Raw genomic sequence first — 12,215 nt, 5'->3', positions numbered from 1 at the left:
GTCTTGTCATTTCATTTTCACTTCTGTGTAACAAGTTGTGATGAAGGGTTGTTCACTAGTGGCACTCACGACGTAGTTGCACAAGAATATGTGGACATTGTTTCTTCATTCGCAAAATGAAATTTCACAATTAGGCATTACCTCACAGCCGATGTACAAGTCTAGTCGTTGATAGGAGGCTTCCTGACAAGGCTGAGTTACTCGAAAGTAATCAGTTTTGCGCACTTTGTACGAGTACCTGTGCCTGCGAAAACCGTCAACATGAAGGTCTTCTATAAGCAGGTACAGCTTCCCAGATATTACGTACAATGCAGTCACCTGGGAGAACTCTGGGTTCTCACCTTTCTTCAGGATAAGAATGTCCCCTGTGTGGTACGTTGCATTTTGTATAGCTGCAAATCTCACTTCCCACACTAGGCCCTGCTCTGCCAATTCGGCTACACAAGGCTTAAGTGCTGAGAGATCTACTTGTTTAGCACCAGTTGTTGTGAGACTGTAATCTAAAGAACGGCCATAAAGCCAATAACTTTGTGCAAGCTGGTGCCTCGATGCAAGTGTTTTACATATGTTCCTAAAGTTCTTCACCCTAGAAGCAATGGTCTTGAAATATTGATGTTTCCCCTCGAATCGCATGCACCAGTAATGTTTTAAAGGCCCAAAATGTACGATGAATCTCGGGTAGTGAATGAGGTAGTGCAACTTCGGTATAAGACGCGCTGAAGTGTACTGTGCGACGAAAGCAATGAGGAAGTCCTGTATTCGGACCTCCAGGTAAGGTACACACTCTATTGGCACTTCCTCAGCAAGGAGTAGATCCACAACTTCACGAAATGCTAGGTAGATGCACCAATGGTCATTTCCTTCAGGAATGCTGGAACCTATGATGAGAGGTAGTAAGCGAAACAGACACCATTTTTGTGACGCAGTGCCTCGCAGGGCATGGTAATCACGCAGAAATGTCTCACTGATAGCTTCTGGCCTATTCTTCTTGTCGTTGACACCATAACGAAAGTGAACAACCTTTTCTATGTCCGAGGGACGAAGAACACAATCCGCAACCAGCCCCTGCAGTACATGGTGTATGACGTATGCTAAAGACCCTTCAAAAATGTCATGCATTAGGTCAGGTGGCAACTGTGCTGTAACGTCAAAGTAGTTCAGTGCCAACAACGGAGATGGCTCAGTGACACCATATAGTTTCTTCATTTCCGGATTAGATGCAATTGCACCAAGATGTTTTTGGTGAGCTGCCTTGGTTCGAAGTACGCACAATTCTTCCCTGGTCAAGGCTGTGAGGTCTCCTGCTTGTGCCATACAAAATCTGCACACTCTTCCACTGGAGAACGATGTAGTAAAACCGCCTAACTTGTTCATGGAGAGATTGTCTCCAATGAAGGCATTAACGATTACATTAACAGTCAACACAGCACCATTTCTTGTAATGCTAAGTCCCTCGTGTTGCAGCGTCAAAAGGTCCGTCAGCAGCGGCTTCAGTACATCGTGCTGTCCGTAACGTTGTACGTCTGCATACTTCGCAATAATCACAAGATGCAAATGCTTTATTTTGGATCGGAACTGAGGATGGATATTGAGCACGCTGAAGTAGACGACATACAGCTTATGCACTCCTCTTTTTGATCCAAGTGGATTCACAATCTCAAGTTCATCAGTGTACAACAGAATGTAGATAGTACCCGCAAATGCCATTGGGATAACAGAGTTAACATGACCTCTGTAGCATGAACCATCCCAAAAATCACGAAGGGTACTGGGGATGCTGTGGGCATCTTGTGAACGCTTCAAAATGCAGTCTGTCAGATTTTGCGCTTCCACGAGTTTGCCCAAGACATTTTGGATGGGCACGTATTGAAAGGATGCCCTGCCATTTTCTCCTAGGGCACACTGCTGAGGTGCAACGTAGGGAAAAACACTTTTTGCAAATTGCTCCCTTTGATAGCTTGTTTTCACTGCAGCAAATAAATGTTTCACAAACCTGCAATCCAGTAAACTGGACAGTTCACCACTGGCATGACTGACATCGTTGGGAACGTATTTTCTCACTTGCTCTGTAAATCTCCGCAGAACCGCGTCAATGACAGACTGAAAATTGCTGAATATTTTTTCGGCGGTTGTATGGGCCACTTTATGCTCCTCTGTGAGTTCGAAAAAGAAAAGGCAAATAGTTTTTCTGATCTCGGTGATGAACTCTTCAAAACTTATCTCGGCCATGCCCACGTCACTGGGGGGTGCGTTGTCAAAATCTACATTACTCTCCAGATGGTTATCGTTGTCGAGATCTGATTCGGGCAAAAGATCTGGAACGGGAGAGGGTCCTGCAGTATGTTCAACGTTGACTGCGGCTGCATGTTGACGGTGGCAACGATACAGATGCTTTCTGTATGACTCAACATGCGTGTAGCACTTTGCACACCCATCGACTCCGCACACCACCTTGAAGTTCACGTCACAACTGTGGGACCTGCACACATGACTTCCCAGCTGTGAAAGCTTTCGGCAAAAGAACGTGCACATCGAGCAACGAAACAAAGTTTCCGACATTGTTCCCGTGCTTCTGACCACATTAAGCAGTAGATATACCAAATGGAGTGCTTCGACATGCACACCCTACTTTGCACTTGTTGCAACTAGAAGCTAGAATTCAGAACTACCGTCATTCAGCGACAATACACAGTACGACGCGACGACGCTTCCATTGCACTGTCATTGCGCAACCACGGTTACGGCTGTCAATGCGCTGCCATTGCGCAACCGCGGCACCGGTTACGAGCGGTTTTTTCATGCTCGCACAAGACGCGGGAAGCTGTGTGCCCGCGCGTTTCAGTTTTACTTCGTTTGAGCCTGTGCTGCGGCTGTAGGTTGCAGCAGGTGAGTACCTCCATGTTTTATTCCTTTCCTTATCGTGGTAGAATCTCCGTGTGGTGACCGTTTTAATATATGTGTGTGCTACTTGCTATTAAGCTGAGATAAAACTACGACGCCGTTCGGTCATATACGAAAAGTACATGCGATGGCTAACGTGTTCGTCATATTGGGCGTCATATTACATCAGTAGCCTATAAAGGTGCTGCCAATTCAGTACTCTAAGACACATACAGCAATAAGGTGACAGCAAAACTTCACTGTTTTTCGCAGACGCTTCCACGGCACCGTGTGTCACAAGAAATCAAGAATGGATGTCGTCTGCCTGGTACGGCACGCGTCGTCGAAAAAAAAGATATGTGTTCGAGGCGAAAAGAAGCTTCAGGATGTATTGGATGCACTGAAAGAATCTCCTTTTCGAGAGTTGGTAACAGACAACCTACTTGTTCAGGTACATGCTGTTTCCGAAGCGTTGCGAACAATGTTAGCGAAAATTTATGACAGAACAGCGTTCCCCCGTGGTACGGTAATTCATTGCCCTTGCTTTATGTCCGGTGCTTGCTCCTAGTTTATCCCAAGCAAAGGCAACGGATGACCCTGCATGGCGACAATGATAGCGCCACAACCTTCTTGCAATGTAATTATTACACTATTTGGGGGGAAACGCGGCCCTCAAAAGATGATACAAATGGTGGGAACGAGATGAAAGGTGCATAGATGTTCGTATGGGGTATTTGTCTGCCAATTAACAAATAATTGTCCGCCATATGAAGTGACTGCTGTGGTTATTTTGTCCTATGTCTTGTGAGAATCGATGTGTAAGCAGATCTCCGTCCTGTTTTATAAGTCAGTCTACTGATTTCAGCTCTATGATAAGGACTTCGATGACTATATTGACATGGACGAAAATGACGTTGTGGAGCAACATTCTGTAATCAACATAATCACAACGGATGAAGTTAAAAATGCAGAAAAGAAAAGCGATCAAGAAATGGGGCAAGACGCTGAACTAGCTTCCATGTAAGTGAAAACTCCAAGTATGGCACAGCACAAATTCATCTGCACATGTACACTATATAGGACATGCCTTATTATCTGTATCACAGAACAGTTCCGAGTAAAAGGGCAAATAGGCCTTTATATTTCGTGTTGCAGTGCAAGAAATGCACCTAGCACCTCAAGGCAGGACACACAGCCCGCTTTGACAGTGCCCCTGTACCGCCTTCCAGAAACGCCTATGCACATACAGGCATTTATAAAGGACATCAGGAAAGGGAATGTGCCTGAGAGCGTGCGAAGGAGGATTGTTGACTGGGTATACTATGATGTGTGTGCTCATACACTGTGAGTGCTACTTCATTTCCGTAAATTAATTTTCTTGACAACAAATAATACTAAGGAAACATGACAAAGTTATGTTGACTCCTTTGGGATTCACGTTATAATCCATAAAGTAACAATAATCATTTCTTTGTGATAATATACGGGGCAATTTTTTCACCTTTACAGAATTTTCATAAAAAAGCATTGAGAGTAGCATATATGTCGTTTTTTGCAGTTGCGTTGTACAGCCAGGAGGACATTCTCTAGATGAATATATGCAACTACAAGATGACTAATTAGCCAAAATTCATTAGCTGACCAATTATTTAAGAGTTTTTGGGCAGAGACGAGATAGTACAATGAGAGACTATTCTTTTTGAAAGCCATTACAAGATTAGAAAATCCTGGAACACGCATGGGAGATCAAATATTCATCCCTGAGTTTTAACATGCAAAATTAGCCTAAACTGCAGAGACACGGGATATAGCGCTTATTTTATGCCGGAGGCCCATGTGATTTGGGGCAGTGATTGTGATTGAAGTAGGATCTGATCCACCGGACAGATAAACAGGTTTCTAGCCCAGGTATGCCCCTATGGGCGAGAGCGACACCTCTTGATGCATGCTTTTTCAGTTTTCGCTCATTAGCGTGCAAAAATTCTGCAAGGGATATTTCAATAAATGCGCTCTTTTATTGATTCTTCAAAGATGGAATGGATGTCATTCTGCTTTCTCGAGTTTGCCTGAAATCACCTAATAAAAAACAAATTAGTAAGAATTGTGTGAGTTCTGTGAATAACAGTTATGAATTCTAGGTAATTAGTCATCTTGTGGGACAGTTCAATTGGAAAAATAACGACATATATGCAACAATCGTAGGTTTTTACAGCAAGTTCTGATAAGGCTTAAAAAAGACAGTGTATATTTATATTGATATTGCATGAACTTCACAAGTACCAAACAGTATTGTCATATGAATGGGTTGTCAATGGTATGGTGCACCTGTTTCGTGCTGTGCTCAGGTACCCCGGAAAGTTGTACGGAATAGCAGCACAACAGCTTGTGAGGCGCTACCCTGAGTTGAAAGATATTTCCATGGAAGGGCATGTATGTATTTCTTTTGCAAAGATTGCCAGAAGTACGATGTATCACATAGCGAAAAAAGTTTGTGAAGTGGTATACGGTCATCCCTTGATTTATTAACAGCATGTATTCCTCTGAAAATCGTTCATGAATCGAGGTTTGCAGTGAATGGGGGCCTGGAACTATTAGAATCGCAGAAACTACATTGTAACCCTGTAACATTTATGTACTTTGCAGCTTTCTGGTATTCATTATTTCTGAAAGTACTTGATGTAGTTTGAAGTGGTACTCTGCGTCAGTGACTCTCCAGTGTCAGTTTCGCAGAGGAAAAATGTTATAGTGTTCTCTGACACTGCACTTGTCGATCCGAACCCCAAAATACTCTATCACATTGTGCAAAACCTTACACATTGACCCAGCTGTGATGCACAAACGTTTCGAGGAATGGTGGTCGTATTTATCTTTTGGCCTCTCGAGGATGACATGGTGTAACACCCTCCGCACCAATCTGTGTGTTAATGACCTTGGTTCGTACACCCAGGAGGAAATACAAGGGATACATTTTGTTTCGTGAGCCACAGTTAGTAAAATGAGGGAATTAGAAAATCAAGGTTTGATAAGTTGAGGATTAACTGTACTTATATTCCAAAAATAACGATCACAAGAATAAATAATTTTCGCTGCTGTTTTTCCTTATTTTACCTGCGCTATCTGCGGGTATCTATGGCATTTCTGGTATCTCACTATGGCATGACATATAAATGTATATATATTTCAGTATTCATGGTACATGTCCTTACGCAACAAGGCAAAGAATGTCAGGCGAAAACTGGGCAGTGGTGTACCCGAGGTCGATGCTGCCAGAAACAAAGCAAAAAGTGCTAAAGAAAAAACATCCACGCTGCCAGCACCTGAAGACAGTGCACGACCAAGACAGGTGTTGAGAGAGGTATCACTGTGTGCAGCTGACAACGTATGCAGATGTATTATATGAACTCAAGCAACTTATACACAGGAAAAATACATGCAACCAGTTGTGTATGTAGCCTAACTATTCTAAGCCTAACAGGTAAAAAAAGCAGGTTTAAAGCTACGGTAACCGTATGTCAGAGACAGTGCAAATGTCTTTCGCATTGAACGTTTCTTAGTATGTAAAATTCATTAGATGTGGAAAAATGCCAACAAAGTTCAAGAAGCCAAGGGCAGAAAAAAAGAGAAGTCCTACCAGTTGTTGCCTCGCTGAATTTTTGCACTCATTACAGCACACTCGCACTGCAGTCTTCGGGAAGGAGAAGATGAGAGGTCGATTAGTGGTCATATATCTTTCATGACAAAGGAAATGAAGAAGAGTATTTGTAACAAAGAAAAAATCAAGGAATCAATGGATCGCACATTTGAGGCCAGGAGACATTGGGTTAAGACTGAACATCCTTTAGTTCAGGAACTGTTGAACACATACCCAGCACTAAAAGCTGAGGATGAAGTGAGTTATTTTCCTTCATTTGCCCTGAAAATGTTTTTAGAAACTTTAAAACTATAGTGTTGTTGAGTTCTACTGTGAAGTTTACTATACAGGGTGTTTCACCTAAAGTGATAAAAAAATTTAACTGGATTGTGGGACTTTCGTCAATTACCTTCAGGAAACTTTTACCACCACTGAGGAAGGCTTTGGAAAATTATTAGTTGCAGAAAATTTATTTTTGTCAATTGAACTTTGAAAGTTGCAAAGTGAACCTCGCTTTTTTTACAGTAATATTAAGTCTTCCACAGATAACCACAGACCCAACAATAACTACACACAGCACTGTGATAGAAATAGTTGAAAAAATTCGTAAAAATTAGGCTCTGCCCCACTTGCGTAATTGTTGCAAAGAAGCGCGCTCGAAATGTGCGTCTAGAGGAGGAAGGGTTCCCCCGCCTTCATTTGTGTTGCCTTCTTTGTGATAAGACAGTTGTCCCAAGCATCAAGGTCAAAGCGGGGGAAAGAAAGATAAAACAAGATGCAGGAACAGGAAAACGTCCTCCTCTCCCCGCATCTTCAGTGCGCTCTTCTTTGCAATGATCGAGCAGGTGGGGCAAAGGCATAAGTATTACATTTTTTTTTTGACTATTTCTGTTACGATACTCTGCATAGCTTTTGTTGGGTCTACGGTTATCCATGGAGGACCTCATCTATCTGTAACAAAATTTGGGGTTTGTTTGGCAACTTTCAAAGTTCAAGTGACAAAAATAAATTTCCTTCAATTACAAATTGTCTAAAGCCTTCCTCAATGGTGGCAAAAGTGTCCAGAAGGTAACTGCTGAAAGTCCCACAATCCTCTGGGAAGTACGCGCGCCAGTTCGAATTTTTTATCACATTAGGTAAAACACCCTGTATGTGTTAGCAGTACTGGACTGACATTAGACAGCACCTTTGAGTGGTCGTAAATCTCGTGGTTCTGCATGGTTTTGGCATGTTGTGATACTGCAGCAGGGGTGTAGCCAAGGGGGAAGGGGGTCCACTCCCCCCAAAATCATACCTTTAGTGGTACATTTGGGAGAGGAAAAGAGGGCAGAATCCTCCTTCCCTCATGTAGATTCCCATAGACCTCCCCCCAAAAAATAAAATAAAAAATAAACAGCTGGCTACCACACTGTACTGCCATGATGATGATTGGAGAGTTTCGTCACCTCAGGTGATATTGTACCCGTCTGCTGGTAGTATTGTGGGTTTTCATGTCGCAATTACCACACACATCTAAGCACAGCAATCATAACCTCACCTCCAACCAATTGTAAAAATGTTAACATATTTTACAGGCTTTTCTTAATGGTCTCTTTGTGTACGCTTGTAAAATATCTCCAAGCAGCAATGTGATGCACAGAAAATGGTTGCCTGCATGCAGAAGATGATGCTGACTTGCAGAATGGCAATAACTACAGTAATGTTAAGTGCTTTCTATGAGAACCGTACTTATGACAGCGTCATTAAGCCTATGTACTTTTTCTGGCTTTGAGCATAGCACCATATTTTGCCATTGAGGAAACTTTACCTCTCTTTGAAATGCCCAAGCCAGTGCACACTACCTGCTTGAAAAGCAGTGTGCTGTTAAGACTGACATTTTGACATGTGTAAACTTTCAGGTCAGACATGAGTTCCAACGACTAACAGGAGTAGAAGCCGACACAGCACTGCTGGCATTCCTGAGCAGGTGTGGGGAAACTGTACTCAAGTTGTGTACAGAAAAGAAAGCGCTTCGTGCACACATTGAGGAATTCTACAAGAAAGTCGAAAAGCTAACTACATCTCAACAGAAGTGTGAGTACTGTAACCTGCAGACATATTTGGCTGCTGTTTTATTATTGACCTCACTTCACATGCTGACATTTTCTCTGACAGATCACTTTGCCGTAGAAGTGCTAAAGTCATTGCCAGCGCTTGTGAGGGAAAACTGGCAAAACCTGTTCACAAAACTGGTATGTAAAATGACAGAACGTGTATTGTGAAAGTGGTCAACTCTGTTATTTACTTAATTTTCTGCCCGACAAGCAGTGGGTGTAAGATATGCTATAACATAGGCAGCAAAGGATAAAGACCAAGATGAAAGAATAGACAAGTACAGCAACAGTCGATCATGCACAAAGTGTTAGAAGGGAGAAAATAGGCACAGGACATCCCTTTGATGTTCTCTGGTATCTTCCTCTTGACCGGCCTCGGTGGCTCAGTCGGTAGCGTGTTCGCCTTCTGATCCAGAGGTCGCGGGTTTGAACCCGGCCGAGGACGCGAGCAACTTGGTGGCAGGGTACAAGTTGCTTAGATGCGCCGTCTTCCGCGAGGGACGTTAAATACGGGGTGCCACGTAGTGAGCTTTCATCGCACATCAAAGAACCCTCAGGTTGGCAAAAGCAATCCACAGACCGACTGCTGTTTCGTCGCTCCTGATCTCAGTTGTCTCGCGACATAAACCCCCAGTAACAAACCCAAATAAAAGCAGTCCGTTGCTGTAAAAGGAGTAAAACTTAGAAGATGTTGTCTGTGCATTGTAGCGTTCTGCTGTTAGCAGCAATGGGTTCACAAGAAGTTCCTCCATCTTTATTATGATCGGTTGTAAGCACAGTGCGGTATGTGGAATAGTGTTAATAGCACACGTGCAATAGTTCTGGTTCTGTCTTGTATGTATTCAGATAAATAGGTCTGATATAAATATCTAAAGCATCTTGTATGGCAAACGTTTTGTGTGTCGTGACACAAGGACACATACTCATATAAAGGGTAAGAGTAATGTGGGAAACCTCATCTTCAGATATATACGACGACAGAAAAATAGGCGATGTCAAGTTGCCGGTGATGAGTAGATCAAAGAGTGATATTAAACGGTAGGAGCAACTTATTTATTTACACATGGTAACAAGACTTTCTTGCACGAGACTGCACTTCTTCAGGTTACCTGAAGGTTAGCAGGTTTCAGGTTACCAGGTAGCCTGAAGAAGTGCAGTCTCGTGCACGAAAGTCTTGTTACCATGTGTAAATAAATAAGTTGCTCCTACCGTTAAATATTACTCTTCAGATATGTAGAAGACTGACAATTTCATGTGACATTAATGAAACTGCCTTCAAAGCTTCGGGTCAGGAAATGGTCTGGAGAGTAAAGCGTCACTAATGCTGTAACACTTTCTATAATATATGCTTATCCATGCTGTCGTAACTGACATCTGCTTTGTTCTCTCAGGAGCCTGGCCAAGCATATGCATACCCCAGCATCATATACACTGGGAACGATCCACTCACAACGCAGTGCATTACGGTGAAAGCAGAGGGGCTGTCTATCGAGGTACCCGACATTACATCGGCAGTGTCCCTTTTGTTGTGCATATACTGGACGTTCGATATAGAATATGCGCCTCACCTCAAAAACACCCTGTGCATTCTGGAGCGCATGATAGGAGTGGAATACACCCCACTGACCTCTGTTCCCCTACGTGTCCTTACCACACTAAAAGCGTGATGTGCCATTTAGTATATTTTTTATTGTCTGCGAAACAAACTGAAGGAACAAAGCTGGCAGATCATGGCTAGCAGCGTTGTGTATAAAGAATCTGGATAAATAAACATTTCTTCATGGACATTATTCTGGTTATTGCTATGTGCAGATGCATATTCACACCAGGAACGCCAGAAAACAATTCAGCTCCGCAAAGTGACAGTGAGATGGATATGACCTTATAGAATTAGCTGTCCATTATCTTGGGCTAGTTGTGAATCATGGACAATTGTGAATAGTGAACTTCTAGTGAACATGTGATTCTGAATAGCGAAGTAAATAGCACACTTGTGAGTAGAGCACCTGGGAAGTATTTTCGGGGGGTTGGGCTGGGAATTTATGCTAGGAGTAGCATACCTCGTCGGGAGACGAGTTCAATTGCTTCTGTTTTTTTCTTTCTTACAAACAAACAGAAAAGAGTATGCACATGGGTGTGTGAAAGCCTGTAGCTTATGCTTGAAGGGCTGGCAGAACACCATAAAAACATCACTAACAAAAAATGACTCCCAATTTTTCGACACAGAACGCAACTTGAATTGCCCTAATGGAGTGGCTCGACAAGTGGGAAGCTGCAGGGCTTCGCTATAAATATTGCATCCCCCACTATACAGGGGAGTATGTGAAAGGGTGTACTATTACACCTTACTCGATAAAAGGGTGTACGCAAAAGAGTGTACCAGCACACTCCACTTGTCAAAAGGGTGTATGTGACAGGGTGTACCAGCGCACCCCACCTGAAAAAAGGGTGTATGTGACAGGGTGTACCAGCACACCCCACCTGATACAGGGTGTATGTGAAAGGGTGTACTAGAAATTGTCTTATCGAGGGTGTACCCAAAACACTCTTGAGGGTGTCATATACGGGACAACCATGTACACCCTCTTGGGTGTAATAACAGCACCCATATTTTTTAGAGTGATGATCAGTCTACCGAGTGACACATACGGTATGTATACGGTATGGTACGGTATGTATACAAGGTATCTGAGATACCTTGTATACAAAATCTTTACTACTGTCACCGACGTCAACCTAGCAGGATACAGCGTAGCCTTCCCACTGCGGGATCCAAAGGAACGAGGCTGCGGACGAAACAGATGGAGAAGCGCTCGCCAAGAGTCCTCTGTGGAATTCCTTTCACAAAAGCTGACGCCAAAATCATATATTGGACAACGGACAGCACAATGATCGGTACAGCAGTGGAAAAGAAACCTCAGACTGTCCAACTACCTACCCCACATGGATCTTGAACTAAATGGTATCATCCCTAGAAATCTACATAGGTCTATCCAAACAGCCGTCCGCATAATTCGCGTGAGACAACTCTACACTCAGGCGACTCTTTACCGAATGAGGAGATCAGCATCTCCACCATGCGTAACATATCAGACGCGGGAAGATACGCTCCGCGTGATCATCCAATACCCAGCCTTCAAACAGCACCGGGAAAGGCTGGAAGCTGCCCTAAGCGAGCTCGACTCGCTTCTCTTCAGTTTTTGTAAACTGCTAGGTAGTTGGCCCTGCTCAAAATTGCAAAATAAAGCTGAGAAAGCCCTCTTCGTTTTTCTTAAAGAAAGCGAGGATTCGCCAGAACCTTCCTTGGATTCAGATCCGGATTCGGGAATTTCTGGTTCAGTCCCATCTCTAGTTTATACAGAATGCATCGTTTTCCACCCATCAGTAAATCTGAGCAAGAACATTATTCCTTCGTGTATTTCGCTTTCTAGGCCTTTCCCTGTTATAATCACTATGGCATCATAATCGACGCATTCAAAATTTCAAACATTGTATTAGGATGAAAGTCACTGAAAAGGTTAGCCAGCTGTAGGACTCGAACCCACATCTTCTGGATTACCGGTCCAGGGCTCTACCAGTTGAGCGAAGCTAACACGCTTTCACAGCGACTT

General features: G+C 43.2%; 3 protein-coding genes across 3 annotated transcripts; 2 read left to right on the top strand and 1 right to left on the bottom strand.

The window, feature by feature from the left end:
• Positions 1–105: 105 nt before the first annotated feature.
• On the bottom strand, positions 106–1,707 carry LOC135373883 (uncharacterized). The gene has a single exon (XM_064606925.1). The coding sequence runs from the start codon at positions 1,705–1,707 to the stop codon at positions 106–108; it is 1,602 nt and encodes a 533-aa protein (XP_064462995.1).
• A 1,093-nt stretch (positions 1,708–2,800) lies between these two features.
• LOC135373914 (uncharacterized) lies at positions 2,801–6,565 on the top strand. The gene is made up of 5 exons (XM_064606964.1): positions 2,801–2,886; positions 3,154–3,331; positions 3,746–3,900; positions 4,036–4,224; positions 5,226–6,565. The coding sequence occupies exons 2-5, from the start codon at positions 3,191–3,193 to the stop codon at positions 5,404–5,406; spliced, it is 666 nt and encodes a 221-aa protein (XP_064463034.1). The 5' UTR covers positions 2,801–2,886; positions 3,154–3,190; the 3' UTR covers positions 5,407–6,565.
• A 31-nt stretch (positions 6,566–6,596) lies between these two features.
• LOC135373913 (uncharacterized) lies at positions 6,597–10,346 on the top strand. The gene is made up of 4 exons (XM_064606963.1): positions 6,597–6,769; positions 8,410–8,584; positions 8,666–8,742; positions 9,996–10,346. Exons 1-4 carry the CDS (start codon positions 6,614–6,616, stop codon positions 10,269–10,271), a joined length of 684 nt encoding a protein of 227 aa, XP_064463033.1. The 5' UTR covers positions 6,597–6,613; the 3' UTR covers positions 10,272–10,346.
• Positions 10,347–12,215: the final 1,869 nt, after the last annotated feature.

The sequence above is a fragment of the Ornithodoros turicata genome, unplaced genomic scaffold, assembly GCF_037126465.1.
Source record: "Ornithodoros turicata isolate Travis unplaced genomic scaffold, ASM3712646v1 Chromosome34, whole genome shotgun sequence".
NCBI lineage: Eukaryota > Metazoa > Arthropoda > Arachnida > Ixodida > Argasidae > Ornithodoros > Ornithodoros turicata.
This window is presented reverse-complemented; position numbering and strand designations above follow the sequence as displayed.

Coding starts and splice junctions, on each gene's coding strand:
- LOC135373914 (XM_064606964.1), top strand. CDS start 3,191: ATGGATGTCGTCTGCCTGGTACGGCACGCGTCGTCGAAAAAAAAGATA. Junction 3,901..4,035: donor GACGCTGAACTAGCTTCCAT/GTAAGTGAAAAC, acceptor TTCGTGTTGCAG/TGCAAGAAATGCACCTAGCA. Junction 4,225..5,225: donor GATGTGTGTGCTCATACACT/GTGAGTGCTACT, acceptor TGCTGTGCTCAG/GTACCCCGGAAAGTTGTACG.
- LOC135373883 (XM_064606925.1), bottom strand. CDS start 1,707: ATGGCATTTGCGGGTACTATCTACATTCTGTTGTACACTGATGAACTT.
- LOC135373913 (XM_064606963.1), top strand. CDS start 6,614: ATGACAAAGGAAATGAAGAAGAGTATTTGTAACAAAGAAAAAATCAAG. Junction 6,770..8,409: donor CACTAAAAGCTGAGGATGAA/GTGAGTTATTTT, acceptor GTAAACTTTCAG/GTCAGACATGAGTTCCAACG. Junction 8,743..9,995: donor AAAACCTGTTCACAAAACTG/GTATGTAAAATG, acceptor TTGTTCTCTCAG/GAGCCTGGCCAAGCATATGC.